Below are 16,273 nucleotides of genomic sequence, written 5' to 3' on the forward strand. Positions count from 1 at the left end.
AAGGACCTCTGTGACCAATTTGCCCATTTCTTCACAGACCAAGTCTCCGCTATAAGGTCCGCCATCCAACTTAAAGCATCTGAGCCAAATATAGCGCCGAAGACCATTAGCAGAGACAACGGAACACCTTGGTCAAATTTCAATGAAATTGATGAAGACGTCACATCAAGCATCCTCCTTCACCTTCGCCTAACTACCTGTGACCTGGATCCTGGCCCAACACAGTTCATGTTGAACTGCCCCGACCTGTTTGTACTGGTATTCCTCAAAATTGTTAACTGTTCCTTACAATCAGGGATATTTCCTGCTTTACTGAAGGAAGCAATCATCAGGCCTCTCCTCAAAAAACCCTCCTTGGACCCAGATGGAATGACGAGCTACAGACCTGTCTCTAACCTTGCCTTTCTGGGTAAGCTAATTGAAAAAGCTGTATACCTCCAGCTAGAAGCCAAAATCCTACAAAACAACAGTTATGACCCATTCCAGTCTGGCTTCAGGAAACACCACAGCACTGAAACTGCCCTCATCCAAATATGCAAACACCTGCTCATGGCAAGAGACAGATGAGAGTGCTCCATCCTGATACTGCTAGACCTTTCTGCAGCCTTTGATACAGTTGACCATGACATCTTGATAAACAGGCTACAGGAATACTGCGGCATTGATGGCATAGTTCTTCAGTGGTTCCAATGGTTCCAATCCTTCTTGAGTGGCAGAACCCAAAAACTGTCTATGGGGCCCTTCCTGTGCACCCCTGTACCACTTAAGTATCTGGTGCCCCAGGGCTCAATCCTCTCTCCCCTGCTTTTCACAATTTACATGTTACCACTTGGAAAACTAATCCAAAAGCATGGCCTGACATACCACTGCTATGCGGACGACACTCAACTATATCTTTCCTTCAAGCCTGGTGTGACAGACCCAACTCGAACTATAAACGCCTGCTTACGTGAACTACAGCATTGCATACCTCCCAACATTATTGAGATGGGAAAGAGGGACACTTAAGCCACGCCCGCTGTGCGGCCTTAAGCGACACCCCTGCTTTTGCAGGAGGGTGACAATGGGAGGAATGAGTTTGCGGAGGAGGGTGCCAGTGGGTGGGAGAGGGTGACACTGGGTGGAAAGGGGGTGCCAGTGGGTGGGGGAAGAAGGTGACAGTGGGTAGGAGGAGGGTGTTAGTGGAAAGTGGAGGGTGTCAGTGGGCAGAGAGGAGGGTGACACTGGGTAGGGAGGAGGGTGCCAGTGGGTAGGAGGAGGGTGCCAGTGGGTGGGGAGGAGGGTACCTGTGGATGGAAAGGAGGGTGACACTGGGTGGGGAGGAGGGTGCCAGTGGGTAGGAGGAGGGTGTCAGTGGGTAGGAGAAGGGTGACACTGGGTGGGGAGGAGGGTACCTGTGGGTGGAAAGGAGGGTGCCACTGGGTGGGGGAGAAAGGTGCCAGTGGGTAGGAGGAGGGTGTTAGTGGGTAGAAGGGTGACACTGGGTGGGGAGGAGGGTACCTGTGGGTGGAAAGGAGGGTGCCACTGGGTGGGGGAGAAAGGTGCCAGTGGGTAGGAGGAGGGTGTCAGTGGGTAGAAGGGTGACACTGGGTGGGGAGGAGGGTACCTGTGGGTGGAAAGGAGGGTGACACTGGGTGGGGAGGAGGGTGCCAGTGGGTAGGAGGAGGGTGCCAGTGGGTGGGGAGGAGGGTACCTGTTGGTGGGGAGGAGGGTGCCACTGGGTGGGGAAGAAAGGTGCCAGTGGGTAGGAGGAGGGTGTCAGTGGGAAGGAGGAGGGTGACACTGGGTGGGGAGGAGGGTACCTGTGGGTGGAAAGGAGGGTGACACTGGGTGGGGGAGAAAGGTGTCAGTGGGTAGGAGGAGGGTGCCAGTGGGTGGGGAAGAGGGTGACAGTGGGTAGGGGGGTCGTCAGTGGAGGGGGGAGAATGCCCGTGGGTGGGAAGGAAGGTGCCCCTGTGTGGGGAGGAGATTGCCCTGGGGAGAGAAGACAGAAAAGAAATGATTGATGCGCCAGCCGCGCTAATAAGGGATGCGGGTGCTTGCTTTATTCCTCCCTCCCTCCCTCCCTCTGAATGCCCCCACCTGCTGTGAATGTCCTCCCCCCCCCCCCCCTCTCCCTGTAGGCAGTGTGTGCGGAGCGGTAGGTCCTCTTACCGCAGATCCATGCGCACCGGCAACTAGTCTTTACTTCCTGTGACGTCATGGTAAACAGGAAGTAGAGACTAGTTGCCGGTGCGCATGGATCTGCGGTAAGAGGACCTACCGCTCCGCTCCGCACACACTGCCTACAGAAAGGGGGGGGGGGGGAACATTCACAGCAGGTGGGGGCATTCAGAGGGAGGGAGGGAGGAATAAAGCAAGCTCCCGCATCCCTTATTAGCCCGGCTGGCGCATCAATCATTTTCTTCCTGTCTTCTCTCCCCAGCTGGCCAGGATTTAAGGGGGCTTCCCGGGATAGCCCCCCCAAATCGGGAGAATCCCGACCAATCCGGGACGGTTGGGGGGCATGACAATGGTTGAATGACAACTGGCTGAAACTGAATGCAGACAAAACTGAAGTCCTTCTGATCGGAGGGCAGCGCATGACAACAAAACAAATTAACTTGCAGTCTTCACCACTGGGAATAGAAGGCACGGATCTACGCAGCTCTGATCGTGTGCGTAGCCTGGGAGTTCTAATTGATGGGGATTTAAACTTTAGAACTCAAATCTCTGCTGTGGTAAAATCATCCTATTTTCACCTGAAGAACATTGCAAAAATCAAGCACCTCATCCCCCCAGAAGATCTGCCAACCTTAGTCCACGCCTTCATCACATCCCGACTGGACTACTGTAATGCTCTCTACACTGGCCTTCCAAAAAAGGTCTTGTACCATCTACAGCTGATACAGTATACTGCTGCCAGACTGCTAACCAACCATCCCCGTCACTGCCACATAACGCCAGTCCTGCACTCCCTTCACTGGCTACCTATAGAATGGAGGGTCCTATTCAAGATCGGCCTACTGACATTTAAATCCCTGAATAATCTGGGCCCTGGATACATGAAAGATATGTTGCAGCTGCGTAGCAATCCCCGCATTCTCAGATCCACAGGTTCTAATAATCTAGTCATACCCAGAGTCCACTTGGAAACTTTTGGTCCCATAGTCTTCTGTCATGCTGCCCCTACGTTTTGGAACTCCTTACCACAACAGATCAGGACAGCTCCATCCCTGGACGTGTTTAAATCCAGACTGAAAACCCACCTGTTCAGTCTGGCATTTGCAGAAATATAACTTTTGTTGTGTGAATACTTCATCCTACTAATTACTGAATCTGAGAGAGCCTAAGCGCTTTGAGTCCTATGGGAGAAAAGCGCTATAGAAATTTTATTGTATTGTATAGCTAAATCTCTCTCTAATTGAATCTGGTTAGAGGGAGATGACGGCTGCCCATACACAGCAGGCCGATTCCCGGTTAATTTCATGCTGAAATTTATATCCAATAGTAAGCAGTGAAGCCGGCACCATCGATTTTCAATGCTCTTTTATTGATTCAATTAAGCTTAAAAGCCATCATAGCGACGTTTCAAAGCACATTGCTTCTTTCTCAAGCTCGGCTGCAAGTCAAATAGTCTTGCAGCCGAGCTTGAAAAAGTAGCAATGTCCTTTCAAATGTCACTATGATAGCTGTTAAGCTTGATTGAATCAATAAAAGAGCATTGAAAAATCAAGCTTAACAGCTATCATAGTGACATTTGAAAGCACATTGCTTCTTTCTCAAGCTCGGCTGCAAGTCAAATAGTCTTGCAGCCGAGCTTGAAAAAGTAGCAATGTCCTTTCAAATGTCACTATGATAGCTGTTAAGCTTGATTGAATCAATAAAAGAGCATTGAAAAATCAAGCTTAACAGCTATCATAGTGACATTTGAAAGGACATTGCTTCTTTTTCAAGCTCGGCTGCAAGACTATTTGACTTGCAGCCGAGCTTGAGAAAGAAGCAATGTGCTTTGAAACGTCGCTATGATGGCTTTTAAGCTTAATTGAATCAATAAAACAGCGTTGAAAATCGATGGTGCCGGCTTCACTGCTTACTATTGGATATTGACCTGGAGTGCTGCCAGATCCTGCCGAGGCACATCAACATTAATTGCAGAAGAGGTGCTTCCCTCTTTTCCTTAAATGCTGAAATTAATATGGAATTGGCCTTGTGATATCATATCCGCTGCCTCACCGACCCTACCAATATACTCGTCCCCAGACTGCGCAGCCGCGGCAAGCTGCGGCAGCCATTTTACTTGTGGAATGAGAGCCCGACCCATACGGTGGGGTCGGGAGCCGACCGGGGGTCTGGCACACAGCGGGGGACCCGGCGGAAGTAAACGGAGGTCGCGGATGGCATCCTCCGTAGATACAAAATAGACACAGGTTCTGAACTTTTTTTAAACATTTCACCTCGTAAGTCCTTTAACTACATTCGGACCGCACTAACTGAAATCTACGCCCTGTTTTGGTGGACTCCTGGCTGGCAGGGCGTAGATTTCAATTAGCCGCCGCTGCTCGCATTCGTCATTTGCGATGTTTTGCGCCGCTCAAACACGACGTTTCTCGCCGCAGCTCACAGGCTCTGCCTGTCTCTATGACGCCAGAGCCATGTGAGCCGGTCAGGAACCGATTTCATTGGCTCCTGGCCATGTCTATAAATGTAAGCCGCTCCCATTGGCTTACATTGATAGACACGGTCAGGAGCCAATGAAGGCGGCTCCTGACCGGCTCACATGACTCTGCCGTCATAGAGTCAACAGAGTCTATGTCCTGAGGATCCCGGCGAGTGGCGATGACTGCGGTGGCAGTGGTTATGCGTGGCGATTCGTCGGGATTCCGTCGTTCTTGTACCAGCGGTCTCTGGTACTTAAGTGGTTAAATTACTGCAAACTGTAAAAAATAATAATAATTTGAAACAACCAACCAGAAAAAGCTCATAAAAATCGCTTACAAAACGCTAATTAAAAACGCTAATGTTTTGCAATTTGTAGTAGGTTCCAGGCCTAATACTGGTACATGTTCATATGAGAACTTACACAGAATCTGTGTCAATTCCACATGTGATTTGCAGTCTACACTATTTTGTGAAGTTTCTGTGTCTGTCCTTTGATATTCCCTCTATAACTGCATGATTTTTGTGCACGTTATGCGATTTTTAAGATTGTGGTTTTTTTTTGTGCATCAAAATTAATTGTGCATCAAAATTAGGGCTCGTTTCCACTATCGCGAATCTGCATGCGTCCAACGCATGCAGATTCGCACATGTAATGCAAGTGGATGGGCCTGTTTCCACTGTAGCGTTGTTGAGGTGCGTTTTTTTCAGCGGTAAAAAAACGCACAAAAGAGCCAACGAATTCGCCTGCGAGTGGAATGCATGCGAATCGCCGCTAATGTATTTAATAGTAAAAACGCATGCGTTTGTTACATGCGTTTTTACCCGCGATTTCGCGTGCGATTTCGCACCTTTTTCAATTTTATTTTGCCCTGGCAGTGTCATGGTTAATTTCGCATGGCACCCTGCCATGCGAAATCGCACGCGAAATCGCGGGTAAAAACGCATGCGGAAACGCATCCGCATGCGTTTTTACAAGCGTCGGAATGCCGGCGAAATCGCGTCGCAACAGTGGAAACAAGCCCTTAAGTTAACTTACATTAGAATGTATTTAATTAACTTCAAAAGTGGATGCGATTTTTCTGTGTTTCCATTGACTTGTGCATTAAATGCATTTCACACAATGCACATGAAAATAAACACACCGCCGGGCAATTTAAAAATGCAGAACAAAAACAAACAAACAAAAAAATCAAAATATATATAATCAGTACCGTGGCATAGTGGTTAGATCTCTTACCTTGCAGCGCTGGGTCCCTGGTTTGAATCCCAGCCAGGCAACTATCTGCATGGAGTTTCTATGTTCTCGCTGTGTCTGCGTGGGTTTCTTCCGGGTACTCTGGTTTACTCCCACATCTCAAAAACTTACTGGCTTCCCCCTTAAATTGGCCCTAGACTATGATACATACACTACACATACACACACGTATTAGATTGTGATGCGACAATATACTCTGTACAGACAATATACTCTGTACTGCGCTGTGGAAGATGTTGGCACTATACTAAATAATAAACATATTTAATCAGTATTCTAAAACTAAAAGCTAAAATGGACACTGGAGTATGGGCTACTCACTCTTGCAAAATAAATGGTGAACAGAGCAGGAGCCCTTGTTGATCTTTTTCAACACCAGTACTTATCCACAGATTGGCAGCAGGATTTCCCATGTCCATATTTTGGAAGTCTTTTTTTTTTTTTTTTTTTTTTTTTTTTTTAATATGTACGAAATAACACAAGGAATGGGAGCTGAGATGATAATTGTCATAAATCCCTACAATGTGTAGAACTAAAACAAAAAGCAAATTGTTTTTCTCCCAACAAAAGTTTAGTTTCACTTTAATGAACCATTGATCTTGCGCTGGATACACAGGATTGATGAGGATCTGTTTATATCTAGTGGTGATTTCCCATTTTCTCTTTTAGATATTGCTTTACCTGCCAGGCGCACGTTCCTCCTCATGCAACCACTGTCACAGCTGTAATGTGTGCGTCCTCCGACGTGATCACCACTGTACGTTGCTTGGCAAGTGTGTTGGGTTCACAAATTACAGATACTTCATCTGCTCTCTGTTCCATGGATGGATAGCCCTGCTTCTCACCACCATTCTTAATGCTGAGATCTTCATAAACCTGCTCAACGAAGGGAACAGTTTTCACAGCTTCTTCCTCCTTTTTATGCCTTGGATGATGCTACTGACAGGTAATAAGCAAGTGTTATGCCTAGTACATAGGATGCAATTTCCCGCCCGATTCCCGTGATTATTTCCGACATGTCCGATCAATAAAGTGATCGATTTTGCGGAGTTATAATTGGAAAATCGTTTGCTTTATCGATCGGGTGCACTTTGAACATCTACACGCAATGCAACTTCCTGTCCGATCACCCGTCGATCGGGTGGGAAATTGCATTGTGAGTACCCAGCTTTAGATTCCTCTATTAAATGCTGTAATTTAAAGTGAACTTGAAGTGGGAAGTTAAAGCCCGAAGTCCAGTGTAAATTAAAGTTAGCGTCAGGGACAATGAATTACGCTAGCCACAATTGTATTTTCTCACCCGCTTCACCCATGCTGCGCCATACACAGTAAGAGGAAGGCCCTGTCCTCATTACAAAAAAAAAGCCATGGCCTTTTATTCTGGAGGCTGGGTTACCTCCTCAACAGCCCCGCCTCCATCTGTGTAGCCCATCCCCAGCTCTGTAGCCCTGGAGTAATTGAGATTTCCCTCTCCTGAAAGAGTAAAGTTTAAATTGCACTAGATTTCCACTTAAAGGACAACTGAAGCGGAAGGGGTATGGAGGAAGCCATATTTATTTAATTTTAAGCAATACCAGTGGCCTGGTTATCCCGATAATCCTCTGCCTCTAATACTTTTAGCCATTGCCCCTAAACAAGCATGCATCAGATCAGGTGTTTCTGACATTATTGTCAGATCTGACAAAATTAGCTGCATGCTTGTTTCTGGTGTGATTCAGAAACGACTGCAAATAGATCAGCAGGGCTGCCAGTGAGAAGAATATGGAGGGTGCCATATGTATTTCTTTTTATACGATACCAGTGTATTGTTTATTAAAGAAATAAAGCATATTCTTCTCACTTCAGTTGTCCTTTTAAAGTAACATTTTTAGGTACTTGCCCCCCCTCCCTTCACCCCCACCCGGTGTATCTCCCGCACTCTCTTCTACCTAATCCTGGGGCCCACTACAAAAAGGAGGGTGAGTAGTCTTATGGTGGCCACTAATGATCCAACCTTTTTCATCCAATCTTACCACTTCTATGTAATATAAGGTAACTGCCTGAAGTATCCATTCAGTATATTCACTCAATTTACCCTATACTACATAGAATTGGTAAGATTGGATGAAAAATATTGGATCATTAGTGGCCACCTTTAGCTGCGACCCTTCTAGTAGCAATCAGTAAACAGAAAAAAGCAGGTTGGCACTATGGTATAGCAAGCGTGCTCTGGTAGCCTTCTAGGTGCCCTGTTTCCAGCTAAGTGTGCTCTGGTAGAAAGTATATGCAGAGTGGCAGAGGAGGCAAAAAAGCAAGGAAGACCGGCACTGCTAAAATGCTGTATTTATTGTTGGCTTCATGTAGTTAAAAGCATAAGCGTACATACAAATAACAAGCAAACTTGCACAGTGGGTGCAAGTGGATCTACCACAAAAGAGTGGTTTGGTGGCCATGCAAGGGACTATGATCAGGCTGGAAGAGGAACGCTGTAAACTTTTTAGGAGAGAGATGGTATCTAGTTTGGTTGTTTCCTTGGGTACAATCGAGATTGCCTGGAGATGGGATCAGTTTCGAGATGAGGAATCCTTCTGCTCCTGTACAGGCCACGAAGTCTAAGCAGTAGTGTGAAAGCGATACTTGTGGACAACAACCTGTGTCGTTGCTGGGTAAGTGGTTGCTTGTTATAAGCCAGCAATAGGGAAGTGCATAAAGATGTAAATGAAGGTAGAACATTTCAGTGCTTTGCCAGTCTGAAGCCAAAGCAGTGTTTATGCCCTGTGCTGTTTTCTGCCCATCAGAAGAAGTTGTGTGATCACAGAGGAAGGTGGAGGCAGCGTCTCTGTCACATAGGTCGTTATTAATTCCAGCTGGCATAAAGTGAACCCAAGGCGGATTGTGACCCAAAAAAACAGATGCTTCCCGTGTCCTCTTGGCCCCCACTGTTGCTGAGCATGGATCCATGGAAGATATCAGCTTATCGAATATGTTGTCATGGCTGTGCCCCCTGCCATGTATGAGCTAGGCAGTGCTGCACCTGTGCGAGTATGGCGGTGCCTGTGCAGTAAGCTGGAGCTGCTTCTCACACAGGCACAGCCATACTCTAGCAGGTGCAGCATGCTCCTCTTCAGGCAACCCTGCCTGAAGAGGAGCATGGAAGTAAACTTCCAGAGGGTCCCAGGCAGTGGTCTGGAGGAAGGCCAGGATCTGTTTTTCATGTTACAATTTGCCTGTTTTTGTTTTTTTTTGTAATGTCCCATCTTCCTCTTGGATTACAAAGCTGCCCATACTGCCTGTGTGTAAATGAGTAGAAGATGTAGATATTCCACTGGACAGGAAGGACACACCAAGTGATGACAGCCCTTCTGCTGGAAAATACATTTTTCAACTTACTCTGTATCCATGTTTATGAATTCCAAGTTAAGTGATTGAAAGCAATGCATATGCTGTTTCTCACCTTGAATAGATTTGTTTCTCTCTTACTAAAGCCAAATCATAAATTGCAGTAAAACTGTGAAGCTCAACTCAGCCTGCTCCCTGATGATCCCTGCTCCTCCTCTTCTATTGACTCATGCTGTCTTCTCTGGCAGAGGTGACAGCATGAGCCATCCAATGGAAGGAGTGATCATGTGGGTGACAGCAGCAGTCTATACTGAATTACATTACACTATTTCAATAGCCAAATTTCACTGCACTTTTGAAGTGACAATGGAGGGAAGGATAAATTATAAGTGAATATCTGCTATGCTTCATGAAAGTCATTGGGTGTCGTGGCTCCTGTGTTTGAATCCCCTGTCGTGGGGGACTTCGGGAGCAGAGTCCTCCCAAAGAAAGGCGGCTCCATACTGCGCACGCACAAGTGCCTGAGAGAGGGTGCTCGCGCGTGCGCAGTATGGAGCCGCCTGTCTTCTGGAGCACTTGTGCTCCCGACAAATTCCCAAGCCTCCTTTGGCAGTGGAGTGATCAGTATTTGACTAGATTAGTCTAATGCTGCTCCCGGTGACAGCGCTGCATCGGGAGATGGAAGGGAAAGACCCAGAGCCTTCCCTCTCCATTGGTAAGTATCTGGCTTTTCTTTTTATTAAATGAAGGTTCCCATTCACTTTAAACACTTCTGATTCAGGATGTAGCTGTGGGTCCTTGGTATTTCTCATAAAAAAGAAAGGGCATACTGTGATCAGTATATAGCTACATAATTGTCTGGGTTGAAAAAAGACAAATCATCTCCCTGGCTGGACAGTATTTCACAAGTGTCTAGTTTTTAATATTTTTTTCTTTAAGTTTGGAGATTTTTATCTTTGTATGAGTTGATGTTTTGCATCTATGCTATTTAACCATTTTGTTCAGTTTATGCCTAGCTTTAATGTCCTGACGCAGCATGGAACTGTACTAGAGGACTACTATGACTTTGCATAGTGTAGTAGTATTCTACCTGCTCCCCTCCCTATTACCAGCCTGTAACTATGGAGCTCAGATCACAGCTCTGTTCCTGCTGCCAGATGCTCTCCATAGACTAATGCTGGGAATACACCATGCAATTTTCCCCTAGATAGATGAGTTGATAGATAATTTCCGACATGTCCGATCTGATTTACGATCAATTTGTATAGAAGTGAACAGAAAATCGATCAGAAAAATGATCAAAATTAGATTGGATGTGCCAGAAATGATCTATCCACCCATCTATCTGTCAGGAAATTGCATGGTGTATTCCTAGCTTAAAGCTTGTTTGCACACACTCAAGGGGTGTCGCCCTTCGGGATTGAGCCCCATCCCTTTGGGGACGCTGTGGTGTGCAGACACTGCAGTGTACAGACGTATTCCCTGGCTTACAGCTGAGAGACAGGTCTGGTTATGTGGAGGAGTGACAATGGCATGGCAGACTATGTAGGTGGGGTGTGGAGGGGAACAATGCGCTCTGGTGTTACTGGCACTAAAGATCGGGCATTCTGGATCTTTACGCGACGTCATGGCGACACCTGTACATATGCTAGACTCTTGGTCTAAACGGCCATCTCAGCCAAATGTTATCATACTTGTATACCTAGCTTAACATTAGATGGTGCACATGCCACAATTTTTTTAATATCAACATCTCTGAGCTTTGACTGGCTTGGCTGTTAGAAATGAGCCACGGTCAGCGCTCCTCAGTTAGAGGCAGGTGGTAGTCAGGGGCAGGCGGCGCACCACGACATTATAGAAAATCATTGTTTTCCGTTGTAAAACAGGCAGATCAGTACTGTACTCATTGCACTAACCCTGCTATCAGTTTTTAGATTTTGCCTTTACATGAGCTTTAGACTACATATGAACCTTTTGGGGGGAAAAAATCCACCTTCTGTACAGCTTTCCCATGATACTGTTTTGGCGACTCACCAGGTTGCTAATTGAGTGGCACCAGAAACCGCTATTGTGTGTGTTGATCAGGGCTGTGGAGTTAGAGCAATTTTTGGGTTCCTTGACTCAGAGTTGTGCTGCTATTTGTGCTGCTGCGATAATGCAGTCACTGTAAAAAAAAAATTAATCGGATATACATATCTGATTGGCGTATGTATGAAAACGCCGCCGGGAGACTTGGGCGCAGGATCCAGCCAATATATATGGCTTATCCTGCTCCTGCATAAGTCCCAGTGGCGTTGACTACTGTTCCCCCTCCAGGTCGACGTGGATGGTGGGGAATTATGTAGTTTGGCTTCCAGCTATCGCTGGCAGACGAATTACAGTGTTTTTTAAAAGTAACTTCAGCTCCGTCTTCTGATGGCGCCGAAATTACTCACTGTGTGCTGCTATAGCTGTAATTCCTATTACGGTCTATGGTGGCGCCGGCTGCGCCCGAATCTCCTGCTCTGTTATTACAGTGCTAAATCTGATTGTGACTTTCATATATAATAAAACTGCAACAGTCTGTGTGTAAATCCACTGCCCTTTCCCAATAGTTCCAGTTCAGCCTATAAAACAATACTTTGCATAGTGTAATACTGCTTCGGTCTGTTACCTTCTTTCATTCTTTCTCCCAGTGCAGGTGCAGAGCAGCGCTTATAGAGAGTCTGAAGCGAGAATAAATCTCGCTTCAGACCTCATAAATAGCAGGGGCATGTGTGCCCCTGCTAAACCGCCGCTATCCCGCGGCTTAACGGGGGTACCTGATCCCCCAAATCCCCTCCGTACAGCCGGGGAGCACTTCTGCATTGGGGCAGGGCTAACCGCCGCAGCCCTGCCTCCCGCGCGTCTATCAGACGCGTACCTCCGCCTCTCCCCCGCCCCTCTCTGTCTTCCTTCACTGAGAGTGGCGGGGGAGAGGCGGCGATGCGCATCTGATAGACGCGCGGGAGGCAGGGCTGCGGCGGTTAGCCCTGCCTCCAGGAAGAGAAAATCTACGACCAAGTTGACGACCAAGTTTTGCGGGGGCGGGTTTGGGGGTGAAGGGACCCCCGTTTAGCCGCGCGATAGCGGCGTTTTAGCAGGGGCACACATGCCCCTCCTAACTATGAGCTCTGAAGCGAGATTTATTCTCGCTTCAGAGTCTCTTTAAACACGTGATACTACAACCCCACAAAAAAGGAGGCTTACTGAATTGAAACCCCTACTAATTTGTATGTGAGCCAGATGCAGCCATCAAAAGAGCCACATCCGGCTCCCGAGCCATAGGTTCTCTACCCATGGGCTAGACCAAAGGAAAAGGGAGCTGTGGAGGGTAAGCCCAACTGGATGAGTGGAAAACTACAGTTATTTTTGGAAACTAATATTTTCCATTTTGACAGCTGTTAGCTGCTGTTATTGCTGTTTGTGTTTCAGGCTGCAGTGACTATGTATTTGACTGTTTGCATGTAAACTGACCTCATCTCTCAGCACCTGTCTTTTGCCTTAGGAACTACCTGGGGAGAACAACTGTCCTTGTTTGTAATGAGTATATTAATACTTTGCAAATTGCTGTAGCTTTTAATTAACTATAAGACTGCTTTCTAAATCTATATGTTATAAAGTGTTTTACTTTTTTCCCAACAGCTGTACACAATCAATAAAATTATTATTTTTATAAATATATTTTATTTACTAAAGTGTCATGATTTCTTTGTATATTCATTTTGTCGAGTATATCTGTGACCTGTTCAGAGCCAGTTATTATTTGTTACAGTACTTTGTGTATTTGTGCATTTGAAGCTGGTGTAGAAATTAGGAAATTGTATGAATTCTTAGAAATACAAAACCAAATGTTCTCTGCTGACTTGTATCCTTGCTAAACAGATCCTAGCACAATGTGCATATGAAGAAGGGCACATTAACATGGACACTGCATTGCACTTTTTTATTGTTATTCTCTCTATAATTCGAGCAGTAAAGCTCACTGCATAAAGCCTTATACATGTATATGGCCTTGTACATGTGTATGAAGCATGTTGCCTGGCGGGGAGCGAGATCCGATCCCTCAGACGACAGTGCACTGCTGAGGCTGTACAGATGTGTGCTGTTGCTGTCCGGGGCAGAGGGCTGATTTAGATGCATGGGAGGGATATAGTGTGGTGGGTGGGATGAGTGAGGAGAACAATGGTCTTGGCCAAAGCGATTTACTGGGCTACTTGCTGTCCAAGGCATGGGGGCGGAGGGGGGGCTGTACACACGCTACATTCTCAGCAGAGTTGGTCATTATTTGGTGCCTTGGCCAAGTTTCACCTTGCTTGTGAACAAAGCTTACAGTGTACCTGAGATAGAATAAAGACAAGCATTTATACATACCTGTGGCTTTCTCCGGCCCTCTACCCCCCTCCCCCATAGGCCATGGGCTCTTTTGAGGTTTCCCTGCAGTCAGCTCTAGTGATTTCCCCAATCGTGTTCCACTGTACATTTGCAGTCCTGAACACATGCTGCCTGATTGCCTTTCTGTGGCCGGGAGCATTCTGCGTCTGCGCAGTTAGTCTTGGTGAACTGCACATGTGCAGCAATGGGGGGGGGGGGGTGCATAAGGAAGTGGAGCACAATCGGGGAACTCTGGAGCTGACTGCGGAGTAGCCCGGGAGAATACTGTAATATACTGTAAACACTTATATTCTATAGGTCTATATCATCTATATTCATTTTTTTAATACTGCCTTGGGTACACCTAATGGAAGCAGGAGATTTGGGCGCATGAGCAGGGGCGTAGCAATAGGGGGTGCAGAGGTATCGACCGCATCGGGGCCCTTGGGCCAGAGGGGCCCCGAAGGGTCCACCCTCTATCACAGTATTAGCTCTCTATTGGTCCTGTGCTGGTAATAATCACTTCTATAGATGCTTTGAATAGTAGTAAGCCTTAACACACTGTTCCCCATCCCCTTCTTGCACCTCTGACACTGGGGTTGTCCTCAGGGGCGTAGCAATAGGGGGTGCAGAGGTAGCGACCGCATCGGGGCCCTTGGGCCAGAGGGGCCCCGAAGGGCCCTCCCTCAACTGCAGTATTAGCTCTCTATTGGTCCTGTGCTGGTAATAATCACTTCTATAGATACTTTAAATAGTGCAAATCATTAACAAACTGTTGCCCATCTCCTTCTTGCACCTCTGACACTGTAGTTGCCATTGGCAGGTTTTGGTGCGCCGTATCAATTGTTGTGTATAGAGTGCTAGGGGGGCCCCATTGTAAAACTTGCATCGGGGCCCACAGCACCGTAGCTACGCCACTGGTTGTCCTTGGCAGGTTTTGGTGCGCCGTATCAATTGTTATGTATAGAGTGCTTGGGGGGGCCCCATGTAAAACTTGCACCGGGGCCCACAGCTCTTTAGCTACGCCACTGCGCATGAGACAAGTGGACAAAAAGGGCTCCCCATTCACTCCCATTATAAATATAATTTAATGGGCGCCGAACAGGGAAAAAAGGGCTCCGGAGATTATTAACGTTTTACAAACGGCGCCCGGAGATTTTTAATGTTTTATAACTGTGCTTGTGGTGATTTACGTTTACAGAATGAGCCTGTGACGAATAACGTTTATAAAAATACTAAACATATTTATCCTATTTAATTAAAACATTATTTAACATTTTAACCCTTACTGTTTGTAAAACATTATTATTCACAAAATAAAGCGATCAGTACCTAACGTAAATTGCAATATTTTTTACAATCATTATTTGTAAAAGATTTCTAAAACATTATTATCCACCCAAAAAAATGATTTAAATTTTTTTATTTAAATGTTTTATTTATTAATGTTTGTAAAACATTATTATCCATAGGGGGTCTTAGGTTTAGGCATCACCAGGGGGGTCTTAGGTTTAGGCACCACCAGGGGAGTCTTAGGTTTAGGCACCCCCAGGGGGGTCTTAGGTTTAGGCACCCCCAGGGGGGTCTTAGGTTTAGGCACCACCAGGGGGGTATTAGGTTTAGGCACCACCAGGGGGGTATTAGGTTTAGGCACCCCCAGGGGGGTCTTAGGTTTAGGCACCCCCAGGGGGGTCTTAGGTTTAGGCACCCCCAGGGGGGTCTTAGGTTTAGGCACCCCCAGGGGGGTATTAGGTTTAGGCACCCCCAGGGGGGTCTTAGGTTTAGGCACCACCAGGGGGGTCTTAGGTTTAGGCACCACCAGGGGGGTCTTAGGTTTAGGCATCCCCAGGGGGGGTCTTAGGTTTAGGCATCCCCAGGGGGGTCTTAGGTTTAGGCACCACCAGGGGGGTCTTAAATCTAGGCACCACCAAGGGATCTAGGGGTTAGGGATAGGTACAGGGAGGGCTTTGGGGTGGTTAGTTTTAGGCACCACCAGGGGGGTCTTAGTTTTAGGCACCACCAGGGGGGTCTTAGGTTTAGGCACCACCAGGGGGGGTCTTAGGTTTAGGCACCACCAGGGGGGGTCTTAGGTTTAGGCACCACCAGGGGGGTCTTAGGTTTAGGCACCCCCAGGGGGGTCTTAGGTTTAGGCACCACCAGGGGGTCTTAGGTTTAGGCACCACCAGGGGGGTCTTAGGTTTAGGCACCCCCAGGGGGGGTCTTAGGTTTAGGCACCACCAGGGGGGTCTTAAGTTTAGGCACCACCAAGGGGTCTAGGGGTTAGGGATAGGTGCAGGGAGGGCTTTGGTGTGGTTAGTTTTAGGCACCACCAGGGGGGTCTAGGGGTTAGGGATAGGTACAGGGAGGGCTTTGGGGTGGTTAGTTTTAGGCACCACCAGGGGGGTTTTAGGTTTAGGCACCACCAGGGGGGGTCTTAGGTTTAGGCACCACCAGGGGGGTCTTAGGTTTAGGCACCACCAGGGGGTCTAGGGGTTAGGGATAGGTACAGGGAGGGTTCTGTGTGAGAGTAGGGTTAGGTATAGTTTTAGTACAACTTTAATAATACTAATCAACAGTTATTATGAATGTACTTATATTAATATTGTTATAAACAATATTTTCACATTTTATTATAATAATAAACGATAAATCAAGATTATTCATAAC

The 16,273-nt window shown here is 46.9% G+C and overlaps 1 protein-coding gene across 1 annotated transcript in view; it reads left to right on the top strand.

Moving 5' to 3' along the window:
- LOC137537926 (uncharacterized) overlaps positions 1-16,273 on the top strand; it is a 67,906-nt gene that overhangs the window by 23,732 nt on the left and 27,901 nt on the right. The window contains exon 4 of the mRNA XM_068259854.1: positions 6,566-6,842. Within this exon, the coding sequence (XP_068115955.1) occupies positions 6,566-6,842 (277 nt within the window). The remainder of the gene's footprint in view (positions 1-6,565; positions 6,843-16,273) is intronic.

This window comes from Hyperolius riggenbachi, chromosome 11 (assembly GCF_040937935.1).
Source record: "Hyperolius riggenbachi isolate aHypRig1 chromosome 11, aHypRig1.pri, whole genome shotgun sequence".
Lineage (NCBI taxonomy): Eukaryota > Metazoa > Chordata > Amphibia > Anura > Hyperoliidae > Hyperolius > Hyperolius riggenbachi.